This window comes from Aulonocara stuartgranti, assembly GCF_965226115.1.
Source record: "Aulonocara stuartgranti genome assembly, chromosome: 7".
NCBI lineage: Eukaryota > Metazoa > Chordata > Actinopteri > Cichliformes > Cichlidae > Aulonocara > Aulonocara stuartgranti.
Genome location: NC_138945.1, coordinates 61,540,614 through 61,565,798, shown reverse-complemented (window position 1 = coordinate 61,565,798; position 25,185 = coordinate 61,540,614). Strand labels below are relative to the sequence as shown.

At 41.0% G+C, this 25,185-nt stretch overlaps 2 protein-coding genes across 6 annotated transcripts in view; both read left to right on the top strand.

The window, feature by feature from the left end:
* The window catches only part of polr3b (polymerase (RNA) III (DNA directed) polypeptide B), a 28,608-nt gene extending 25,068 nt beyond the window's left edge, over positions 1–3,540 (top strand). For both annotated transcript variants that reach the window (XM_082539328.1, XM_082539329.1), the window contains exons 24-28: positions 316–419; positions 1,605–1,771; positions 2,645–2,758; positions 2,848–3,021; positions 3,191–3,540. In XM_082539328.1, coding sequence (XP_082395454.1) covers positions 316–419; positions 1,605–1,771; positions 2,645–2,758; positions 2,848–3,021; positions 3,191–3,320 — 689 coding nt within the window. In that variant the 3' untranslated portion in view covers positions 3,321–3,540. The remainder of the gene's footprint in view (positions 1–315; positions 420–1,604; positions 1,772–2,644; positions 2,759–2,847; positions 3,022–3,190) is intronic.
* A 103-nt stretch (positions 3,541–3,643) lies between these two features.
* rfx4 (regulatory factor X, 4) lies at positions 3,644–24,450 on the top strand. 4 transcript variants are annotated; one of them, XM_082539331.1, is made up of 18 exons: positions 3,644–7,547; positions 9,573–9,659; positions 9,829–9,889; positions 12,406–12,529; positions 13,791–13,852; positions 14,908–15,121; positions 15,595–15,672; positions 15,778–15,941; positions 16,475–16,575; positions 16,684–16,742; positions 16,853–16,997; positions 17,283–17,377; positions 17,834–17,951; positions 18,868–18,987; positions 20,437–20,595; positions 20,698–20,857; positions 20,961–21,099; positions 22,894–24,450. In XM_082539331.1, exons 1-18 carry the CDS (start codon positions 7,505–7,507, stop codon positions 23,164–23,166), a joined length of 2,202 nt encoding a protein of 733 aa, XP_082395457.1. In that variant the 5' UTR covers positions 3,644–7,504; the 3' UTR covers positions 23,167–24,450. The 4 variants fall into 4 exon arrangements, with proteins under 4 accessions (XP_082395457.1, XP_082395458.1, XP_082395456.1 ...); XM_082539332.1 differs by having other exon boundaries at positions 20,434–20,595; positions 20,737–20,857; XM_082539330.1 differs by having other exon boundaries at positions 20,434–20,595.
* The last annotated feature ends 735 nt before the right edge of the window (positions 24,451–25,185 follow it).

The following is a 25,185-nucleotide window of genomic DNA, read 5'->3' as shown; positions in this document are numbered from 1 at the left end:
TGCCCCATAGCTGCAGAAAAGGCTAACATTGTTATCTTTTTACAAAAAACCAGCTGAACATGAGAGGTTTTTGGACCAATTTTGTGTTCTCCATTCTTTAAGCACCGGTTTGAGCACCGTTTAAGCACCGGCACCGTTTCAAAAGTACCGATTTGGCACCGGTATCGGATAAAACCTAAACGATACCCATCCCTAGTTAACACTGCTGTAAAGTTAAAGTACAGCCTCGGATCCTCACATGTGGGAAGCTGATTGGTTTTCTCTTTGCCATATGTGTGCATTAATGTTTTTTGTGTGTGTGTTTGTGTGTTTCAGGTGTTTGTGGCCTCATCGTCCCACAGGAGGACATGCCGTTCTGTGACACAGGGATCTGTCCAGATATCATCATGAACCCTCATGGATATCCCTCCAGAATGACGGTGCGACACTTCACAGCTGTGGAAACTCAAATTCTGCAACATTTTTCTCTGTTGATTCATATGCCAAGTATTTTTTGCATTTTTTTCCATTGTTTTGTTCAGAAATAAACCAAAGGGGAAGAAATTTAAAAAATTAAACAGTAAACAACCATAATGTCAAAAAACGGTGTGAAATATAATCTGCAGATAACGAAACGTTTGCTAAACAGTTGATTAAACGATTATTTTCTCAAAAGTTTTAAAAGACCCCAAAGGCAAAAAAGTGATACCTTTAAACATCTTGGAAGATCCAATCATTAATGATCAACCCATTCGCTGGAGCTAGAACTTATAATATATTATTCATGGTATTTTTAGGGCTATTAATTCATCACTGGCTTTGTCATTTCTGCTCCGATGTTGTAACATTTGTCAGGGAGGTTAAGTTTTCTTTTCTCTTGGTGAAAAGCTGGTTATTTGCCGTCTAATTTGAGGACGTGCTTCTGGTTTTTATTTGTGGGTTGTTGTTTTTTTTGTTTTTGTTCTTTTTGCTACGACTGGAGTCTGAGTCACGTAGGATGCTGTGGCTGTCGCTCTTTATAGGTTTGTGCCGGCTCTCCTGAGACAAAACCCTCATTATCCCCACTCCTCTTCTCTCTGGGTTATCATTGGCTTCCAGAGCACACGTCCATTGACGCCGTTAAGCAGCAATCTCACTGTTCACAAACAGATATTTGTTGCTGCGGAGACAGCTGCCAGTGAGGCCACCGCCTGTAGCGGTGTGTGTGGAAGTTTTATAAAACGTGGCCAGTACATGTGAACTGTAGGATGGTGATGAATGTGAATGACATGAGACTTGGCTCTGTTTCATACACTGTAAAAACCTGAATGATCTTTACTGCTGCTCACTCTGGTTTCCATGGAAAAGGCTCAGAAATGCTTGGCTCCAGAGGATGTTTCTGTGGCCTGGGAGTGATATGAGAGTAGGTGTTTCCCTTTGTGTGTCGGGGTCAGGGGTCCTCTGAGTGCGATCTTAGTGGAATTGTTGAACTCAGCCATCCTTGGACTGCTGTCACCAACCCTGAGGAGTACATGTGTAATCTAATCTCACCCTTAATATACACATTTAGTGCCAGGAGAGGATGTAAAGCACAAAAAGATTTGTGTAATGAACAGAGCTGCTGTTCTTTTCCTGAACTTCGTCAGGTGGGAAAGTTGATTGAACTCTTGGCTGGGAAGGCGGGGGTCCTGGATGGGCGCTTCCACTATGGCACAGCCTTCGGAGGCAGCAAGGTGAAGGATGTGTGTGAGGATCTCATCCGTTATGGATACAACTACCAGGGCAAAGACTACGTCACTTCAGGCATCACTGGGTAATTAATAGAGGATGTTTTAGGTTAATAGCCACACACAACACAATGCTGCTACACAAGTGTTTGCATTGCTACTCATGACTGTTTACAAGTCTTATTTCTCTTAATGCTGTGAAAAATTTCTCAGAGTGATGTTAACATTTTCTCACCACAATATTAGTTCTTAACTCATTCACTGCCAGGGTTTTTGAGCATTTTTACTCATTTTTGAAGAGCCACAGAAAACTGTGTGTTATGATCATATAAATGCTGAACCTACCAAAATGAAGAACAGACTCTCTTCTTTCATCCAAAAAAAAAAGCTTGTTTCTACCATTTTCCATTCTTTAGTAATCAGCTGTAGAAGAGAGGTGGGTTCCACCAAAAATGCCTGTTTTGACCAAAAAAAGGGAGAAAACGAGCTTTTTGTGAAAAATACATTTCAAGCAGTCTGATATTCACTGACAAGCTGCCCGAGGTTGTATTCTAGCCCCTCCCATTGGAAAACGTAATTGACGTCTATAGACGTCAATGGCAGTGAATGAGTTAAACAGTAGCTTGAATGTTTTCATTATGCAGAAATTGCATATTGGCATAGTGGCCTCGTTAGTGCCTGTCCATCCGGCACCAGCTGTGTATAAACAGTACATTTAATTTCTGTGTAAAATCTGCCGTCTGAAGGCAAGGATCACGTGTACAAATCTTTCATTGTTAGTATTTCTTTATTCAAATTTATGGACCAGCAGTCCAAAAAGAAGGCAGATTTTTGTTGGAATCATCTCATGCTCTGCTTATCCACTATTTTATTACAAAAAATGATAGATTTTATATGCTTATGTAATGTATGTGTTAGCCTGATGTGCACACAATTCCTGACCCCTGCTTTTCCCTCAGAGAACCTCTGGAGGCTTATATCTACTTTGGACCTGTGTATTACCAGAAACTGAAGCACATGGTTCTTGACAAGATGCACGCCAGAGCCCGAGGCCCCAGAGCCGTTCTCACCAGGTAGTTTCTCATCTGTGGTGACGTTGAGATTCAATTAGTGCCTATAAGTGTTGAATTAAATTCTCCGTATCCAACTGTCCTGATAACAGGCAGCCCACGGAGGGTCGCTCCAGAGATGGAGGTCTGCGTTTGGGTGAGATGGAACGTGACTGTCTGATCGGCTACGGAGCGAGCATGTTGCTCCTGGAGCGCCTCATGATTTCCAGCGACGCTTTCGAGGTGGACGTGTGTGGGCAGTGCGGGCTGTTGGGATACTCTGGGTGGTAAGCTGTTTCTGCTGGTGAAACATGTTAGGGGGCATCACAAGATCTGGTGCACATTGATACGAACTGAAAGAAGGGGAAATATTTAAGTTTACACAGTGACTAAAAAAGCTTGGTAGCTGTGTAATCCGGGTGGTCCATAAACGTCTGTTCTGTTTCCGTGTTTCAGGTGTCATTACTGTAAGTCGTCCTGCCACGTCTCCTCCCTGCGTATCCCCTACGCCTGCAAACTCCTCTTCCAGGAGCTGCAGTCCATGAATATCATCCCTCGACTCAAGCTGTCGCGCTACAACGAGTGAGCAGGACAGAGACGGGACGTGTGAGTCACAGGTTTAGAGCAAGAGTTATAAGTTGATTTGTGAATGTTTGATCGAGCGACAAACAAGCAGAAAGAAGCTGAAACAGGACTATTTTTGTTGTTGGTTAAAATCTGAAAACTTTTTTCCTGTTTCTTTTTTTTAATGTTTCTTTTTTTCTCTGTTTGTGTACATAATAAATAAGTTGATGTTTTTTCTTTAACTTTGACTTCTTTCATTACAAATATCAAAAGGTTGCCCTTTGAGGGCAAAATCTCCAGGATGTCACCAACTTTAAATTGTTTGTCCTGAAACATGTTTTGACCGCAAGATCTTTTGAACATCCTGACCTGGGTCATATTTCCCCACTTTTTTTTTTCTGTCTGCTTTTCTCCTGTCTAATAAATGTTAAGTAGGATTTTGAAGCTGGAAACTTTGAGATCGGCTGTAGCAGTGCAGTGTGAAGAAAACATACCCTAGAGTCAAAGAGGTCCCATAATAACTTCTTTTCAGTAGATTCACTCTTCACTGCTGATTTAATCACTTAAATTCAAAAAGATAAAAGCAGGTGCGTGCAGCTACATGCCAGATATCCAACCCAAGGACGCTATAAAGCTAAATGGTAGAATTGAGTGAATCTAATCAGTATCGTCACCTTAAATATAAACTGATCTTTGTTACCCACGAACAGTGTCCTGTATGGCTGTAAACTTTGTCACTTACTGCAAATTAACCAGTGTAACCTGCCCCAGCGTTTTCATGCAACCTTTGAATAACATGAAATTAGCACACGCATTTGTTTTTCAAGGTCTTTCTCAAAGATATCATTCAAAAGCACATCATGTATAGATCCACTATCAGATAAATATACGAAATAATAGGACAGTACATTTGAGATTTAGTTTTCTAGTGTATAAAATATCAGCAGTCGTCCCCTTTGTGCTAACTTCTTTCTCGAGTCTTTCTCTACATTTCTTGACACCAGTTTAGTTCAGAAACAGTTTCTGTGTTTTCTGATATTTGCTGAGCCGTTTGAAAAGTATTTGACCCAACACGTAAAAAAGCATTACTTCTCTAATGCTGAATTACTGTGACTGCAACTTTACACCTGCACCGTGAACACATGATGTGTGTGTGTAAGGGGGCCATGGGATGTCATTGTTTTTTATTACCTGAATTAACAAATTCTGTTGTGTTATGCTTTAACCTGCCTTAACTTTAAAATTAATTAACTAGGAATCAACTAAAACTAGATGTGAAAACATTTTAGTTACCTAAAATAAAAAACTTAGTTATTTGTTTTTCAAAACTTTAATGAAACAATGTTGTGAAATTAGGAGATTAACTGAAAAAACCCCCCAAAACAACAAATTTAGATGACAATTTTGTATATGTTAGTTTTGTGAGATTTATTCTCACAGCTTGTCTGATGAGGCTTTGATGGATGTATTTATTGAGGCTTCAGATGTCTACAACACTGTGAGACTTTTTTTCCGTAAATCTTACCTCTGGTATATGTCATAAATACGATACTTAGGACAAAAACTACCCTGAAAATAATTTTTAATAACTGCTTATTTTTAGTTGTAAACAATAAAATCTGAACTGAAATGAGCAAACCCGCTCAGGAAACGAAATCAAACTAAACTGGATTAAAATGAAAAACACAATTAAAAACTCCTTAGAAAATTCAAAGTAATAATAATAATGTTATTATAAAGTTGCTCTGTGGGAATCGTACTGAGTCTGAGAATTACCTGCCCAGGTGGCGGCCATGCAAACTCAAAACACATTAAAAATGCAACAACAAAAAATACAACGTCAGTAACATGTTATACTATACACAAACACCCTTACCTAGTGTTGCTTTAAAGATAAAGAAAGGGCTGTTTTCTGCAAGTGGTGACCACCATCCTGTCAAATCATAAAGAATCTGTAATAAAACAGAGATGCCTGAAATAAAAGTGAATGCACTGCATCACTGTAAATAATGTTTTCGTTATGAATTTAACCCAAGAAGTAATGAAAACAAAATAGTGTGCATTTAACACTTTGTGCATTTATACTGAGGTGTGTTGTCAAGTCTTTTTTTTTATTTGGGAAGGAGTTAAAGTACAATTTTAAGACATGTATTAACCTTTTAGAATTTACAGGTGTGAATAGTGATTACTCACAAAGCATCAGCTGATGCTTGTGTTAGTTAAACGTATAAATGAGAATCAGAGCACAGTTTTATAGTTATCAATGCAGAAATCCTGATGATTTAAAGCCTTTTCGTAGAAAGAGCAAATAGTTTGTGCTCTGATATCAGTGCATCTTTATGCAGCTGATACACGCACAGAAAATGAGCATTCAAATGTTCTAGAATTCATCTCATGGAACAATAAGTATCTTTTTATTATTATTATATATAATCAGCAGTGTACAGTTAATTTTTTTACATTTTTAACTGATTTTTGGAAGATTAATTTTGTTTGATCACAATCAAAAACACGAGTGACTGAAGTCTCTCGGTAGAGAGAGCAGGATGTCTCCTGTTTGAATTCAATACGAGTGGACAGCTGGATGCTCGATGCAGCAGCTTTGTTGACGTTACCAGGGAGAGAGCAGCTTTAAGTCATATGATTTCCTCTTTAAAGTGAAGCCCTAATGCCACCAACTTGTCGTATGTGGCGTAACCACATACCCCCTACTCCCACGTGCACACACAACTCTATTGGGGCCTTTTCACTAAACAAAGCAGAGCACATCCGTTTGTGCGGGCAGAGTGTGTGAGAATGGGATTGGTGGAAAAGGGCTCTTTTTTTTAGTGGCTGCACCTGTCCTATTTTACGAGGCACTAATAAGCAGATAACAGTCACTAGGCTGGGAAAAAATGAGTGAGAGCCATTGAAATTAGGCTGAAATTAATTAGGTCCTCCTCTGAAGTCCTGACTTTGTGGGCCAGCATCTAGAGCTTTGAGAGTTGAGTCAAAAATTAGATTTCCCTGACCTTTCACCCAATCCAGCAGCTCTTTCCTTCCTGTTTGAGCCCGATTTGATGCTCACCCCTGTCCTAACTAAGCGTGGCCCTGTGTCCGTCACCCTGTCCTGTGCGTCGCTGAGTGTCAGCAGTGGTGTCCACGCCTGCGCACTGCGAGTGAAAGTCCTTCTTTGCGCTCCATGGTGTGGTGAGTAATTCAGCCATAATCCGCCTTTCTCCTCTCCCCTCTTCTTTCCCCTCTCCTCTCCCCCTCTCCTGCGGTTCCATTCATATTCTAATCACAGCTTTCCCTTCTCCAGCTCTCAGGCACTCCATCAGAGCCCTCCCAGCCTCGGGTTTTGCACTTTTACTTCCCCCCCTTTGTGACCGTTCCCTCTTCTCAGAGGCATACCAAAAATAAGGTTGCAAAAAAAAAAAGAGGTGAGAACTCCACCAAAACATTCACACTGGTGCAGTTTCATCATGTATGGATGTGTGTTGCGCCGCAGCTCTGGAAAAGTTACCACAATAGTGCTTTGGGTGGTTTGAATGAGGAGTGAGGAGCAGCACAAATGCAGGCAACAAGTGTGTGAGGGATGTGAAGTGGGAGTTAAAACCAGAAGGAAAGGCAAGAGTGGTGGTTGTGTAGAGATGTATGTTTATTCGGAGCTCGGGGGTGTAAAAAAACGTATTAAATGCCATAATGGAAGACGGGGAGGCCACAGTGTTAGGACTGCGTAGATCTAAGCCTCTTTTTTTTTTTCTCTTTTTTTTTTCGTTGGGAGGGAGCTTTTCTTATTCAAAACAGCCCCACAAAAGACTTCCAGTGAGCCTTGCCACATCCCCATCTGACTTGGGGCCATTCATCAGCCTTCCAAGCCTATCAATGACATGTCCCCATCAGGGCTCCTATAAAATCAGCCCCTTTCCCATGAAACATCAGCAAACATTTTGACGGGTCTGGCTTTCCCCCCGCTGGATTTCTGGAGTCTCTACCCCCCCGCCCCACACCCTCACCCCCTTCCTTTCCACCCTCATTCCCACCTCCCCTCCTCTCCTCCGCCAACACCACCCCTCTCTTGGGCGAACCTCAGATCCTCAACATCTCCTGTGACTGGCAGCGGTCACGGAAACACAGAGCTAGACGAGGGGAGAGCCACTGAGGAGGGAGAAACGTGCGCTAAGCCATTTTCTTGGAGGAGTCAGTGTCGTTGATGGGAAGAGGATGCATTGCGGGCTGCTGGAGGAGCCTGACATGGATTCCACAGGTCAGTCCTGTTAAACTCTGCCTGCCTTGGATATGTTGAGGAAACCCAGCTTCTATTCACATTGTATGAGTTTTCTGCTGCGCTTATGCAAGTCTGGAACTTTCTCTGCAGGCATTCGGGTGAACTGTCCGGATGCTCATTAGCTTTTTAAATTTCTGAAATTACTTACGAGGGAGTGTTTTCGGTCACACTCGCTTACGGGAAGATGCAGGAGACACTTGATTAGAGAAAAGCAGGAAATGGACCTTCAGTCTCCACAATTGGTTTCTTGCTGTTATTTTTTAAAGTCAAACTAGAGAACTTGTAATTATGAGAGCAGCATTTAAAAACACAAGTGTACATCACAGTGCACCTGCTTTTTAAAAAGGTTATTTACTAGGTACAAAACTGCTAAAGCAAGACATTTTTTCAGCTTTGAAACAGGTTTTTACTAAGAATTTATCACCAAATTAATTTTCTTATGGTAAGAAACTGAGTTTCTTATTGTAAAACTGAGTCCTCTCTGCAACGTTAATGACAAATCTAATTATACACACTTTCAGGCAATTTGGTTTGTTTTTTTTATGTGAGTCCTTAATTGTCATTTAGCATAGTTTTCAGGATGATGCAGTTTAGTCCCAAATGTGTGCTCATAAATGAGTGAACATCCATTTTCACTTGTTGATCAAATTTAATCCAATTATTTAGATCCCCAACTTATCTGTTCTTGTGGCAAATGAAGCTTGAGATCCGAGCCTCTGTGGAGAATTAGCTCCACTTCAGAAGATTCTCTTTTTCATTTCCAGGGTTTTTTTTAAGCTAGAGAAAGAAGCCAGTGCAGACGGGAACTGATGAGACACGATGAGGACCTGGAAATGATGTAATTTCTGTGTGATGCTATTTACCATCTGTCAGTGCTACAGTGTTATAACACTGTTAAAGAGTAAGCTATAAATATTTACGTACCAAAAAATCTTTCTCCTCTGGAGTTTTTAGTTGTTTTTTTTTCTAGACAGGATTTTAAGAGCAGTCACTCCTTTTTTTTTTTTTTTTTTTTTTTTTTTTTCTCTAGACAGGACGTGCTGAAGATTGAAGTATCCACTCTTCATCGAATCTTAACTTTTAAAAGTTTTTATTATCTTCCTCGATGCCGTGCTCAGACAGCACCAGCAGCTGGTGCTGTGAATGTTGTCACTTGCAAATGAAAAAAGGTTCAATAACTTTAATGTGGAAGGATTTCCATTTGTTGCAGAGCCTAAAAGTTTGGTTTAGTTTTGCATAAATATGTCGGTGACTTTTTCCTGATCACATCTTCGTTTTTATGCTTATAATTCAGATTCTCTGTTTACGACATGCAGTTTAGCTCTAAACTTCCTGGTAGAGAAAAAGCTGTAGCTTAAAATCCAAGCAATTTTTACACCGAATTAAAGTAAAAGAATTTTGTGAATGCCTCTCATAAAAATAGTTAAAGAATTCGATTTTTTTCCACTCTACTCGGCTGTTTCTATATGAAAGCCTTGGTGTTTTGCTGCTGCTCGCTCACAGAAAGCACACCAGTTGAGCTATTTCTAAGTAGAAATTAAAACAGGACAATGGCTTCTATTCCCCCAGACTGCTTCAGTAATGTGCACAGGCTCTTTTAAGCAAGTGTGTATGCTCGTAGTCTCCTGAGAACAATGCTGGATTCCTGCCGTCCTGGTGAAAACATGTCAAATAGAGCCAGGGCTGCGCTGCTGCCCATACAATCGATTGTTGTCAGCTCACCCTGTCACATTAGCGACATTTAAAGTGTCCTGTATAGCCAGTGATTTGCAGTGTTTATGCAAATACAGCTTTGGCTCTGTTCCACTGCAGGATGACATTAGTCACTTCACAAAAAGGGATTTTTAAATATGTGGGTTTTCTTTAGTTAAATTAAAAGTTAATTTAAAAAACAAAGAACAAAACTGAATGAAAATGTAAACTAAACATTTTTTTAAAACTTATTTGTCATTTTTTAATTTTTTAAAGTCATTTCTAAGAGCTGATCTTTGGTCTTTTTTATAGAGAGCTGGATTGAAAGATGCCTTAATGAGAGTGAGAGTAAGCGATACTCCAGCCACACGTCTCTGGGGAACATGTCCAATGATGAACGTAAGCAGGACCGACTGTACTTGCACTGAATCCTCTGTCTGCACGTAGCTTTTAAACCTCAGAAAATGTCATTTAGCCAGAGAAGAAATGATAAGTGTATGTTTGTGCCACACTTCTGTCATTTTGCTGTAATTACTTAATTAAGCCCTACGTGTGCTGTTTATTCCAGATGAAGAAAAAGAAAATAACAGAGCCTCGAAACCACATTCGACACCGGCTACGCTGGAATGGTAAGTTATTAAAAAAAATTTTCTTTTATCATTTAAAGAGAAAAGCTGCAACATGTCAAAACACAACAGCCTATTTAAAATATTAAATATATTCTCAAATTAATGTAAAACTGATGTAACCAGTCCTTTAAATCAACCACTCACAAAAGAGTCTGTTTTATTCTTTTTAAAAATTAAATAATGTGCACATCAGAGCACTTTTTTTCATTGTTTTAATCCTGTGTTGTCTTCATCCTGCAGATTCTGTTATTATTTTCAGTAAATTTGATTGATTTAGTTAATTTAAATTGTCTTAAATGTCACCCGTACACACAGATGATAAGTTTCTCTGCACATTTTAGGGAAATTTACTTTATATCTGCTAGGCAGCAACAAATAATTGCACCTGCAGCCTCAACATGCACCACAATTCATTCATATCATGTATATATACATGGAATACCAACTCCAATTGTGACAAGTCTGTTTAAAATTAGAGAATTAAAAGAGAATAATTTTATACATCAAATATCCTGTAATAATAATGAACTTTTTTTTTTTACTTTTCAAAGTGAGTCTCTTTTTATTTTGTGTCATAAGTAAATTGTTGATTTAAACAGAAGAAAATCAGTCTAAAAATGTTATAATATATACTGTATGCTCTATTAGGAAATTATCAGCAAATAGTTCTTATGCAGCTAAGTAGGTAGGGTGTTGAATCAAGAGTAAATAATCTGTCCAGCATTAGTTATGCTTGTATATTTGTAATTAAAGAACAATTTTTTAACCTAAAATAATATATTGGGTCACGTGACTGATCACAGTTTGATTGTCAGAAGACCTAAATGTAGCTGTTTTACCGAAAAGCAGTAAAAATGGATCCAATTCAAAAAACAGTTTCTAAGTAAATGAACATTTATCTTAGTTCTTACTCAGCTTCACTGAAACAGACAATCAGCCAATGCAGAGGTCTACATGCAGTACCCAGACACATACAGTACGGTATGGCATATTACCCAGCATTAAAGTGCATTTAAGAGGTAATTATTTGGAGTAATAAATGAGGTCTCAGAAGCTTGGAAAACCATGGGAAACATTAATGTTTCAGGCTAATAATGAAACTTTTGTTCTGTAAATAATAATAAAAGTAATTGCAGCAGTTTCAGGTTTTAACGTGTAGTTCAACCGTTTGAAAGGTCAAATTTACTTGTACTTAATCAGTCTGTTGCGTCTTAATGGTGTTTTTTTTATACAAAGTGGAAATAGTGCTTTCTTCTTCTGATTGTTGTTAATGAGTTACAGACATCACATTTAAGCGATTTGTTTGACGGCTGCACCAAAAACAGGATTTCTTAGGGACAGTTTTTACAAACGTGAAAAAAAAATCAGGCTGACATTGTTACCGACATTCATACCACATTCATACCGCTCTTTTTGCTTAATTCCTGCGTCCTCTGTAAACACATAGAAGATTAGCAATTAAGTGCTAATCTTATTGGTTAATTTAAAAATCTTTTCTAGATTAAAGAGAATAATACAGGGGCTGTGAAAAATTCCACTGCAATATAAAAGTGAACTAAAAAAAGGTGAACTACAAACAGAAAACAATAAAAACTACTAATTGTGATGCTGGTGTACCTCAAGGCTTAGTTTTAGGTCGTTTTGTATTTATCGTATTACCTTTTCTTAAGTTGTTAGATTTACACAAATAATATGAGGGATGAAATGTAAAAATGCACATGAGTTGTGATGTGCATTTCTTAAAAATGAGTGACTCATTCAGATATTTGAGTTCGGAAAAGCAACGCTGAAGTATTGAAGTCATTGCTTTGTTGAGCCACTGGGGGCAGAATACTTGAAACCATCTCTGAAATGCTAATTACGTCAGAAGTGTTCATGTCTCCTGTGTTGGCAAACAGTTAAGAGCACAAATGCTGCTTGTGTAAATAAGGGCAAATATTTCAATGTGAATCATTTAGAAATTATGACGTGCTCATTGTCGACGATCAAAGATTGATGAAATATGACGTCCAGTATTGGGAACACTGATAAACAGCTGTTCTGCTTTAATGTGAATTTGTCCACTGCAGCTGTTAGTGAGACGAGGCTGCAGGAAAAATGGATGTTGCAACTCCCGAGGGAGTAGCTGTTGTCTTTGTTGATGCGTTGTCATGTCTTGCATGACAACCCAATGCATGGCTGTTCCGTGAAACAGTTAGCTCTGCTGGGATGCAACAGACAGTTTGCTTTATAATAAACACTGCTACAGTGTTGTTACACTGGAAGTAAGATAATGATTACCATGATGTAGCTCTTTAATTTATATTGTGTCCTACTTCTTTCTTCTCATCTTTGAACTGAATTTGAGGCGGTACCCTAATGGCATATCTGCTTTAATCTGTCCTCTTAATAACATAAACTCTAACATCGTGCAGTTTAATATCAGATCACGGTAATTTTTAAACGCCCTGTTCGTCATAAAACCATACACGAGCTTCCAAATGTCCACCTGACATTTCCCCCTTTGTTATTCACAGGCTAGAAGAAAACTACGAGATAGCCGAAGGTGTGTGCATCCCCCGAAGTGCCCTCTATATGCATTACCTAGACTTCAGCGAAAAGCACGACACGCAGCCTGTGAACGCAGCCAGCTTTGGAAAGGTGAAATGCAAACTTGAGTAGTGATGAAGATCAGACAGTGTGGAGAGTCAACAGTCACATCTATTGTAGCTTGGGAGGAGTGTTTAATTTGTGAAATGCCTTTTCACAATTATTACTACTTTCTTTTAGTTTTTAGTGTTTTTAATATTCAGGTACGAAGTTAAAACTTATAGCTGATGTTGCAGATGCACCACAAATCGAAGCGGTCTTCTGCTCAGTCAGCCGCGAGCATTACGCTGGGGCCGTTGCACGCCTGGGTCGGTTTTTGTGCGGCTGTGTTGAAGTTATATCAGATCAAAACTCAGTGTGAAGCAAAGCTCTCGCTGAACACATAATCTAGAGCCAAAGGAGATGTGCTTTGGTCTGTTCCCACAACCCCAAGAAGTTCCTCAGCCTTCCTACCCCCAGCCATCCCCTGTACCCTGGACTCCAGCCCCAACCCCCAACCCGGGCCTACCCCCGCCCCTCCACAGCTCCTGTCGGAAGATATTGAAAAAGAGAAGGGGCCTGGATTAATGTGTAATTAAAGGAAATTTGGAAGGGTGAGATGTTGCGGAATGTTAGATCAGTGGCTGGAGCAGTGTGGGGTGTCCTTTAGGAAGGCTTCATTGATTCAGGACAAAAAAACGAGAGAGGGCCCGGACTGCCTCCCTGTCTGCTCATTTATCAAGCGGGGCCTGACAGAAACTTCACAGCTTGGCCTCTTTTTTCATCCCACACAATGGAGAGCTACACTGTTTGCTAAAGTTTCTGCACCAGGAGCTGGACCGAGGAGCCAATCTCTTTGGACAAAAAAAGAGAGAAAGAGAAAGAGAGAGGAAAGGTGGAAAGGAGGGAGTGGAAAAGGTAAAGAGGGAGAGAAGGAGTCAGGATGGGTGGGTGGAAAGATGCAGGGAGGCTGTAGATATGGGGGTAAGGGAGGGGGAGTAATACCCATGGATGTCATAAATACATAGACTCTGGAAGCTTTTCTTCTGCACGGCGCTCCCTGTGGATATGACTGCAAGACCAACTTTATTAAACACTCTCTCACCAAGAGCTAAAAATGAAGTGCAGCGTATTCTGTTGACTTCTGCGTGCTGTAAAGCCATATTGTACAATAATAACAAGTAAAATGCACACACCTGCGACATAAGGTGCTTCCTTATGTCGCCTCTTTACACCATCTTTTCTTTTTCTTTTGGTTTTATCCAACGCAGACAAAAACACATAAATATTTTGAATCTATACTTGCTAACAGTATTTCTCTCACAATAAACAGATCATAAGGCAGCAGTTTCCAGCACTGACTACCAGACGACTGGGAACAAGAGGGCAGTCAAAGTAAGATGTTTCAGGGTTTTTATGTTAGAGAAGCTGAGTCAGTTCCTCAGCTTAAAAACATTTAACCCTTGTATGGTGTTCGGGTCTGTGAGACCCGTGTTCAGTTTTTTTCAAAAGAAAAATTAAACAATTAATTATTTTTTCACGTGTAAATGTGTTGTGTCTTTCCACTCACTCCACTTGATTATAACTGATTTATTTATAACATTTTATATAAAAGAAAAACGAGAAGCACATTAATTCATAAATGTGATCTAACAAAGGTAAAGGGAAAAAATTAACCATGTTTGCTGTTCATATGTCTTGTAATTGGGATGAAGTAAACATCTGTTGAGTAATTTAACATAAAATTGTTTGATAGTGTTAATTTGGAAAGCCAAAACTCTAGCGGGTCCACCAGACCCACGAACACTGGCTGAGTAACAAAAATACGAACACCACACAAGGGTTAAAAACCACATGTTTAGACTGCATTTTGTGCTTTGCTGACATCAGTGCGCCCCAGGGTGGCTGCGGCTACAATGTAGCTGCCATCACCAGTGTGTGAATGGGTGGATGACTGGATATGTAAAGCGCTTTGGGGTCCTTAGGGACTAGTAAAGCGCTATATAAATACAGGCCATTTACCATTTACCATTTATCTTATGTTCCTGTAGTTTTCCTTTTTAAAAAATATTTTTTGTCATGTTCTTCCTGCACAACAACCTGTAATGATTTGTTCACATGCTTTTTTAAATTAGTGGATATATTTATTTGTAAATTGTCTTTGAAAAGCAATATGAAAGAACTTATTGCTTTTCTGATAACGTACTTTTGGAAATATTCACCTAAAAAATAAAAAAACAAAAGACATGTATTCAAAAAGCAAAATTAAAATTAATCAATAAAAAAAATTAAATCACACTTTGAGTATTATTATTATTATTATTTTGTAAATAACATTTATTTAAAAAAAGACATTAGAATTTTCAAACAATATTTTATTTTATTATATATCAGCCAAGTGATCCTCAAACGTCCTTGCCATTGATCTGTCCGTCGTCTCTGCTCCTCAGGTATCACTACTATGGAATAGCGGTGAAGGAGACCTCCCAGTATTATGATGTGATGTACTCCAAAAAGGGAGCGGCGTGGGTGAACGAGACGGGGAAGAAAGAGGCCACGAAGCAGACAGTGGCGTATTCACCGCGCTCCAAACTGGGGACGCTCCTGCCAGAGTTTCCAAATGTCAAAGACCTAAATTTGCCTGCCAGCCTGCCAGAAGAAAGGGTAAACAGGAGTTTTAAAAGTCCATCCTTCCAGCGCCCCCCTCAGCCCCCTCCTCCCTTCGCCGTTGCTTGCCATCTCACCAGCTCTGCGCCCCCTCTGGCTCTTTTATCTGCCCCGGGAGCTTCAGTGGGTTTGCGTTTAGAGAAGGACCTTGAGGATTTATATGCTGGCTCCTCTCTAACTCTTAATCTTTTGGAGGAGATAATAAGATCTAGCTGTGGACAAAAGGACAGGCACTAGCTGTCCGGCTTTTAAAGGGGGGCCATGATTTTAAATGGTTTGTGTTTTGCTGATCTCTAAAGCTCGTTTTATATTACTCCGCTCAAGCCTAGGCCTGTAACATCTATTTATTGGCTCCCATGCTTTGTTCAAGATTTATCTTCTTGTTTTTGCAGCATTTTTTTTTCCCAAAGAGAAAAAAAAGCTATTAAGTTTGTTATGCAATTAGATTAATACCCTGCTGTTGCCCACAGGTGTCAACCTTCATCATGATGTACAGAACACACTGTCAGAGGATACTGGACACCGTTATTCGGGCCAACTTTGATGAGGCGAGTCCTTTTCTGTTTAAAATGACCACTTTAAAGTCTGTTTGAGCACATTCGGTGTTTGCCGCTTGTATGTTTGTAATATCACGTCGTGTGCAACGGCCACAGGTCCAGAGCTTCCTGCTGCACTTCTGGCAGGGCATGCCGCCCCACATGCTTCCTGTCCTCGGCTCCCCCACGGTGGTGAACATCGTCGGTGTCTGTGACTCCATCCTCTACAAGGCCATCTCAGGGGTGCTGATGCCCACCGTCCTGCAAGCACTGCCTGATAGGTGAGAGTGTCCCTCTACTGCAGCTCAGAGTTCACAGTAATATCCTGATTTAACCTCTCTTTTTGTGGTTTTAATATCTTGTGCACAGCTTATGCAGCTACACTTTTACAGTGTGTGTCTTGTAGGGTCACGTCATTCCATCTCCGATGATTTGCAGGCACATCTTCAGTTTTAAAGTTATCAGCTGTTTGGAAACACAATTAATTTATTTACCGTGATGTGTAAAGGCGGGGTGGCTCGTTTTCTAAAGCTTCAAAGTTTCAAGTAAAGTCTCATCTGGAAGACAAAACAAGAAAGACGTGCTGAAAAAATTAAATTTGAGTCTTTTGTGAAAAAACAAATTGAACAGTCTTACTGAGGATCAGTGCTCAATCCTGAGCTCCGAAATGGTTTTGAACTCATGGTCCGCTCTTTATGTTTCGTTTTTATGGCTCTAACAGTTAATTAGTTCTTTAGTTGTGACCCTTATTAAATAAAATCACGTGTTTTGTCTCAGGTACTAAATGTGCTTCATTTTCTCCTCATCTGCACAGTTTAACTCAGGTCATTCGAAAATTTGCCAAACAGCTCGATGAGTGGCTTAAAATAGCACTTCATGACCTTCCAGAAAACCTGAGGAATATCAAATTTGAACGTAAGCATAAAATATGCCAAAGTGATTGTTTGCTTCTTAAGCACGTGTGGATTTTATAGGGTAACTTCTCAGGGATTTATTGTATTTTCTTCTCCTTTTGTATTTCAGTATCGAGGAGATTTTCGCAGATCCTAAAGCGGCAAACATCACTAAACCATCTATGTCAGGTGCCTATCGTGGTCTGAATGTTTTTAATAAAATCCATATGAAAGAACAAAGCTGATAAGGGATGTGGGTATGCTTAGATTTGTCATATTGTTGACTTATCTGTCCCAAGGCATCGCGGACTGTGATAAACAGCGCCGACATCACCTTTCAAATGCTAGAGGACTGGAGGAACGTGGACTTGAACAGCATCACCAAGCAGACACTTTACACCATGGAGGACTCGCAGGAGGAGCACAGGCAGCTTATTATCCACTGTAAGTCGCCCTGACTCACCCGGACGGGCACTTTACTATGACGTGAACGACTCGCCGAGGGACGGTCATTCCCACGGCCGGCAGAGTCAGAGCGTTAATGACGGAGAGCAAAAGGTTAAACAAGTTCAATCTGCTCTCAAACACCCTGCGGAGCATTTCCAATTCCCTGCACCCTCGCGCCTCTGCATTGGCCCGGAAGGGGTCAGAGGTCACACATACGTAGAAGCTGCTGTGTGAAGGTGAAGGTGCTGTTTGTGTTCTATGTAACGCTCCCTTCTCTCACAGTGTATCAGGAGTTTGATCGTCTGCTGGAGGAGCAGTCGCCGATCGAGGCTTACATCGAGTGGCTGGACTCGATGGTGGATCGCTGCGTCGTCAAGGTCAGACAGCTAACAGGCATTATCCCCTGTTTTTGTGTGGTTGTTTAGACACTTCAGTGTAAGCTGCACATGTGAAAAGTGCATATTTTTTTATAATCCTCCCCTCACTGAGACACCTGTGGCTGAAAGCCCTCTTCCCTCTCTTCCCTGCAACTCTCTCTTAAACCGAGTCACTTAGGTTGCGATCCTCCCAGTTAATGATGTCTTCAAGCTTCCCATTTGCGTCCATTATGTGCCAGATATTGCCTTGTAAAATTTCCGTCTCCCCGGCAACGTCTTGGACTGCTCAGACAATAGTTCAATGGGAAGGCGTGTCCCCGGGGGCAAATTAAATAGTTGACTTGTTGACATGTTTTTCGTTCCTGAGGGTTAAGCCCCAATACGGACCCGGAGGTTAATTCTACCCCGGCGTCCCCACCCTTCCCCCCTCTTTTCTCATGGAAATGTTCTCTCTAGGTGGCGGGGAAGAGGCCCGGGAGCCTGAAGAAGGTGGCCCAGCAGTTCCTGCTTATGTGGTCGTGTTTTGGTACCAGAGTCATCCGGGATATGACCCTGCACAGCGCGCCCAGCTTCGGTGAGCTCCTCCTGCTTTTCATGCAACAGAAAACACACAGCGTTGACAGTCGTTTTATTTACTGTGTCATCCATGTAAACTGCTGAAAATAGCTCCGCTAATAATATCTTTAGTGAAATTTGAGGGTTTTTTAAGTATAAGTTTAGAGTTTCCCTCACTTGCTCATGATTTTCACATTTAAAAGCTAATATGAGCCAAATCAAACTGATATAAAGAGATGAAATGTCTCTTAATTGGGGCTAAATGCTCATTTAATGATTCCTCTGCTTGCTTAGCTTCGACTTTGAGACGAGGAGAGAGTAGGCACGAGTGAAATGGCTGCTGCTTTAACAGCTTACTGTTTGTGGTAAGCGACAAGCAGTAAAAATTAAAGAAAAGAAAATGGCTTTTCTCTCCCCTCCTCTGTCCCTGTCTGTGAATATCAAAGACACAGCTGGTTGCAGTGTTTTGATAAAGCAGGTCTCTGTGCACAAACAGCTAATTAACAAAGGTCGCCCCTCCCCTCTCCCCGATGCGTTTGCCTGTCTTTTCCCATTTTATGACCGGTCAGTGTTACACCCGGCTCCCCTCAATGGCCACAAGTGTTTATTATGCACACGGCGGCGGCAGAAGCGGCCGGCACAATGACACAATTGTGACACTCCCTCACATGCTCATCTTTCGTGCGACCCCCGGGGTCAGCTGACATATTTCTGGCACTGACTCGGTACACGGAAACAAGCGCGCTCGCTCCTTTTTAATAACAGCGGCCCTCCTGTCATGCCTGCAGGATGTGATGTCATCATCTCAATGGTTGTAATCAGTTACATGCTGGACAGATGTTTGTTTGGTTTCAGCGACTCACTGGAACTGTGCCACTCTAACTCCAGATAAATGCTTCTACTGTCTGATTGTGCTTTCTTGTATACGTCTGCAGGCTCCTTCCACCTGATCCATCTCATGTTTGACGACTATGTGCTTTACCTGCTGGAGTCCCTGCACTGCCAGGAGAGAGCCAATGACCTCATGAGGGCCATGAAAGGCGAGGGCAGCACAGGTGAGCGCTCCAGCTGTAGGTGCAGGTGGTAACCAGCAGCACAGCTGTTTGGTAAGGTGACTACATCAGTGGACATTTCCAAAACCCTGAACTTAACTCTGACTGATTGGATGATCCATAACCCTTGATGGCAAAAATCTTCCTTCAGCTAAATGATAGAAAAGCTGAAGTTGGCTTACTTTCCTCCGATTCCAATCCCTACAAATACCCAAACAAAGGCACGTTTTTATATACAGATCTCTGACTTTTAACAATCAGATCAGTGGTGTTTTTAGTTTATGCCACACCTACATCACCTCTCAGTGATGCACCTCTGCAACTTCCTCTGTAAAGGATCGTCCAATTTCACTTTTCCTCGATTGCAGATGCTTCAAAACACAGTTGGTGCACATAAAAGACAGCACGTCGCTCCTGTTTTAGCTCAGTTTCTACCTCCGAAACACAGAGTTGATTTTAAATGGTTTTCATTTGGTTTTAAAGCCCTCCAGGTCGGGCCTTTGCTGTTCTTGTCCCCAGGCTCTGCAGTAGTCTGCCATCCCACATAAATCCTCTCCAACCAACGTTTTCATGATTTTTTTTATTGTTGTTTCTAATATCAGGTTTAAGTTACAGGTGTTTAATTTTACACTATTTGATTTATTTCTCATATTTTGGTCATTAGTGTCATTTTTTTGCCTGGAAAACACTCTGGTTCTTTTAAATGTTCTACATAAATACAATTAACTTGAATTTAAAAAATCTGTTGAATATCTGTTAAATGAAAAAAGAACTGTTTTATTTATTTATTATTCTTAACTTCCAGCATAATTGATTTGTTTTATGTGAGAGCCACTTTTGGGTCATTTATTATGTATTATACTTTTTTTTAAACAAATGAGAATAAATTAATTTAACACTTGTTAGTCAACACTCAACATTATTATCAAGTAATATAAGGAAGCTTGTTTTCACAACTGGAAAAAAAGAAATTGTTATCATCCATAAGTAAAAATTTCCATCTGTTATCTCAAAAATTTTGACTTATTCTCAAGTTTGACTCTAGAAGTTGAGCTTGAAATTTTGACATAGCTTTGCCTGGAAACCTTAGACATACGTTTGCGCGTACCCAGGGAGATTTGCACCCTAAATGTTGTGGTGACTGTCCAGAAAAGCCTCCGAAACACCAGCAGAGGTAGTTTATTCTTACCTGTCCAGGAATTCACTGTTGTAAAGTGTTCCTGTTCATTTCTCTCAATTTTAAATGTTTTTTTAATCTTATATATTATAGAATAAAATGTATACACTTGTTTGCAGTGACCTTGTATTGATGAATCTTTTAGAATGAGCCTGTTTTCTGCCACACAAAAAGACTTTGTTGTCTAACTGAAGATTTGTTCTGGCTCTTTAACATAGCATCCCTCTTTGCATTAAACTGTCTAACCGCCTGTTTCCTCCCGACACCTTCAGCAGAGAGAGAGGAGGAATTTACGCTGACAGAAACCGCCCCTGTCTCGCCGTCTCCGGGATCCTACTCTCCCGCTCGGTCAGTCCACTCTGTGGGCGTCTCCTCGGCCAGCTCCCCCACAGCAGCCGTGTCCCCGGAGTACACCGGAGTACCTGCCACGACAGGTGAGACAGGACTCGCGTACAAAAAGCCCAGAATAAGCAGAGTTTAACGTAGTTCCTCTGCGCCAAAGCGTCTGTCTCTGTGTCTATATATGTGTCTACCAGGCGCTGTTCAGTCATATACCTGGTCCCTTACATACACAGTGACAACAGCAGGCGGAGCCGCTCCAGAGGCCGGGCAGCAGCTGTCCTGTATGAGGAGCAGCGCTCCCGTACCCCCTCCATCTTCTGCCCACAGGATGCCAGTCTACAGGGAGGAGCATGGGTGATTACAAAACTATTGATCATTGCAGTATTAAAATACATTCTCAATTTATTTTTTGGATTCATTATATTTACTAAATTTCGACTGTTTAACTCCATTTTAGGTACACTGGTAGCTACAACTATGGCAGTTACGCCAACCAGCATCCTCACTCCATCCAGAGCCAGTACCCGAGTTTGGCCCACGAGCCGACGATCCCAGCCCCGCTGCACTACTCCGCCTACCACCGTACATCTGCACAGGTCAGGCTCTGATGCTCAGGAATGGGGTGTGGTAGCAGATCAGATGAATTCAGGTTTTATATTAATCTAAGGACCTGTTAATGCTAAATAATAAAAGTATTAGGTTTTAATAATGAAAGAAAATAAATGAAACACTTGGGAAGACATTTGTTAGATTCCAAAGATTAAAAAAAACCCTCTGACTGTTTGGATGATCTGAAATCCTGGATTGCATCTATGCAGTGATAGGACACTTTTAGACTTTCACAGCGTGGAGGTAAAACTATGATTTAAACTGTATAAAGTAACTCAAGTAAGTAGCTAAGTAAGTCATAAGTATCAGTATGAAAATACTGGGGTTTAATACCTTGTGTGATGCCTAACTGCTACTTAAACTTTATGCATTATATGAGGCTGATACTACGTGTTAAAAAATATGTAGCATCTGATAAACTAAATGTGAGGATGAACTGACTGAGTTGTCCTTTTAGGGGAATAAATAGATTTAAATATGATGCTATTTAAAAAAAAAAAAGAAAAAGAAAAGAAAGGTTATTAGAATGAGATTGAGCCGCTGATGTTACCGAGTGAGTTTTACTCTTTTGGTGGCAATTTCCTGTCAAGGGTCCTCCAGCCTCTGCTGCCTTTATAGAGGGAGGAGATCAGCTGGGCCTCAGCGCTCGCAGTGTTTCTAAAAGTCCCTGAATCACCCTCTCCACACAGCGGAAGCAGACAGTGAAAGGTGGCTCGGCCGGGGCCAAGAGGGGGCCTTGCTCTGTTACTTCTCTTTCCAGCTCTCAATAGTCTCTTCATCTGTCTGAGCCAGTGGCCACGGAGCAGGGCAAGGGGGCGTTTATTAAAATATTGTTATTCAATGGTCTCTTTTCTGCTTGTGAACAAGAGGCAGCTGAGCCGCCTGTTCTGCACTGACTGTCTTTTTCCATGCCGTGATCCCTCATAATGGCTTCGACTGTCGTGTTTATATTTAGTTAAAAAAAGGGGAAAGGGTCTACTTCCACATTTTTTTTTTTTTTAGCCCCGTCTGAGCTTAAATAGGGCACAATGCCTGCACTTTGTCACTGCGAGAGGTTGGACATGGAGCTGAAACGGTCTGAAAACTTTGCCGGATCCCCATCTGTCCAAAATATTTTTGTCAACAGGCAGATTTGGTCTGTTTGAGGTCAGTCACCACAGGCAACAGATCACACACATGCATGCACACACAAGGAGGGAGAGAGAAAAAGCACTTTTTTGGGTGAAACCCTCATTTTCTTAAGTGGCTTAATTTTCTATTTTGACCACTGTGCCACAACTTGTGAAGCAATTTCCCATGACAGGAAATTACCAGTAGCAGGGTCAGTTCAAACCCAATATTTTATGCTTAATACAGCATCAAATGAGATATCGGCCGGGTCGTGGTCACCTTTCAGGACCACGAGACCTGTGGAAAAGGGAATTTTAAGGTTCGTATCACTCTGGCAGCGCAAAGAGGGCAGCATTTAAATGACTTGCTGTCAGGAAGAGAGTTAGATCAGGTATCCTAACATAAAGGATGGAAAAAGATAAAATCCACGCAACAGCTCCTCTAAAGCTCGCCATCACTTGGGGTTGACTGATATAGTTTACCAGTTAGAAGATTGGTGGTCTTCTTCGGGCCTTGGACAAGATACCAAACCCTGAGTTGCCCCTGATGGTTCCAGCGAAGAGTGACTAACTAGAAAAAAGCACTTTGAATAGCAGTCAAAGCCGAACAGCACCATAGAAGTACTGCTCCATCTTCTACTTAACTTATCCCCCTCCTTTTCCTCTCCACAGTACCAGCTCAACAGCCAGATGTCCCGAATGGAGCCGTGCCTGATGGGCAGCACTCCTCGGTTGCACCCCACGCCTGTTGCCCCCCGGTGGCCAGATGTGTCACCAGGTAACAGCTGTTACACCAGCCCGCCTATGCATTCGTCCCGCTATGCCACCTCTGGGGATATGTACTCACCTCTGGGCCCACGCAGGAACTCAGAGTACGAACACTCGCAACATTTCCCCGGCTTTGCCTACATCAACGGGGAGGCCACCACCGGCTGGGCCAAATAGCCTTAAATCTGAGAGCTGTGAACACTTTCCAATCAAGCGCATGAAAAAAAAAAAGGGAACGGAGAGTAAAATGCGCCAGCGTAAGGTAAAACGAATCACGGCGTGGATGTTCTGACAATTTTAAAACACGCATTACATCAATCACATCCAATGATTGGCTGCAACTTGTGGGGAGGTTTATTAAAGTTTCTTCAGCAGTCGACAGAAGAAAAACAAAATAAGATTGCAGCAAAATCATTATGAGAGTGCAATGCTGCTGCCAAGCTGTGCCTTCGATTTAAGGAATGTACACCTCTGCCAGAGTTTCCCTCATCCACGAGGTCGGGCGCACACACGGTCCCACCAACCCGCCCGCCCCTCCGTCAGTGATGTCCAGCGACTGACGGCTCTGCGTGCTCTAAGCTGTACAATCTCAGTCTCCTCTTGTTGCTCAGCAGTATCCTGTCGTGAGCCCTCTGCAGCAGATGCTTGCACTGCAGCTCGATGATGATGATGGACTGCACTGCCTTAACGTTCTCCTGGGATACTTAACATCACAGGTGACCGATACAAACTCAAGAAAGACCTTGATGGGTGTGTTAAGGTTTCTTCATCTTGGATACTTTTTTAAAAAAAATGATGAACAATGTGACTTAGAAAGAAAAAAAAGTGTATTCTGTCGCAAGCCTTTTTGCTGTTTTTCTGTGACTATATATCTATACACACACACACACACACAAACACACACATATATATAAATATATATATATAGTATGTATTTTCTGTAACTTTGTAACATGGTGTATCCTTTATTTTCGATGTTACAATTGGTACTTTGTTCTCTGTTTTGTATCGCTAGTAAAGACGCATTAACCTAGGGTTGTGTGTTCTATATAATGCACTCAAAGCTACTGAGGACCTATTACCCTATGGGTATTTATAAAAAGGGAAAAATATCAAAGTGTACAGTAACATGAAGTCTAGTCACTTTTCTGTAAATAAAAGCACTGGAAACCATCCGTGGTGACTGTTAGACTATCACAGTTAAAACTGGTGTGTATGTGTGAAATATGTTGACACATAAATTTAAAACCGTGAGACATTCTTGTCAAATGTCTTTTTTTTTTTTTTTTTTTTAATCTCTTTTTTTCTGGAGGGAAGGGGGGTGGGGGGTGTCAATGCATTGTGGTACCTACTGAACGATCACAGCATCAGTGCTGGAGTAAAGTCTCGAGTTAGCCTCTTTCTAAACTGTTTTACATCGTATTCATTTAAATTAAATCATCTCCTGCCCAAATACATTAATCTTGTAACTGCTATTGTGTTGTTTTTGAAATTCCCTCATTCCTCTTTATCCATATGTCACATTTCTAATCCGTGTGCTGCTGCAGAAGTAGAAATGTTTCCTGAATTGGATTTTCCTTCTCGCTGTCCATGCACCGACACAGTGGGGGGCTGGGCGAGTAGCAGAAAGGCCACACTGCAGAATGGGTTACATTTCTAAGGACTGAATGTCCCTGCTGTGCTGGGGTCATTGCACTTCAGTCCCGTAACCTTTGACCTCTGACCCCTGTCCAGTTTGTATTTATTAGGGCGTAGATCCTCTGTGTTATATCTGATTCCCAACAAGAAACTTTGAATAAAGAAAACTTCTTTAAAGACACAAAAACAAAAACCACCAAATATAAATATATAAATATATATATATATCATCGATTTAATCAGCTGACCTGAGTGTCAATATCAATATCCGCTGGAAATTTCAGACTGAGATCTGCGATCCTATCAGCTGGGAGAAATGTGCTGCCACAGGAGGTTTCATCTTTGATATCACCAAAGCACCACTTACACAGTTATTATAGCAACCACATCCCGTTTTGTTTTTAGAAATACATGAAAATTAGTTCCTTGCATAAACCACATTAGACTTCTTATGCAGTCCAACAGTTTGTGTGAAACTCAATCGGGAATACTGTATTATAATTAGAAAAAAACAGCTAATGAGGAGAGAAAACATTGAGTCTATGGAGCCGATGCTGG

What these genes read in the sequence shown, in the direction of transcription:
- rfx4 (XM_082539330.1), top strand. Translation starts at nt 7,505, where the DNA reads ATGCATTGCGGGCTGCTGGAGGAGCCTGACATGGATTCCACAG. An exon ending in GAACATGTCCAATGATGAAC is followed by an intron (nt 9,660 to 9,828) that starts GTAAGCAGGACC and finishes TGTTTATTCCAG; the next exon opens with ATGAAGAAAAAGAAAATAAC. An exon ending in ACGCAGCCAGCTTTGGAAAG is followed by an intron (nt 12,530 to 13,790) that starts GTGAAATGCAAA and finishes CACAATAAACAG; the next exon opens with ATCATAAGGCAGCAGTTTCC.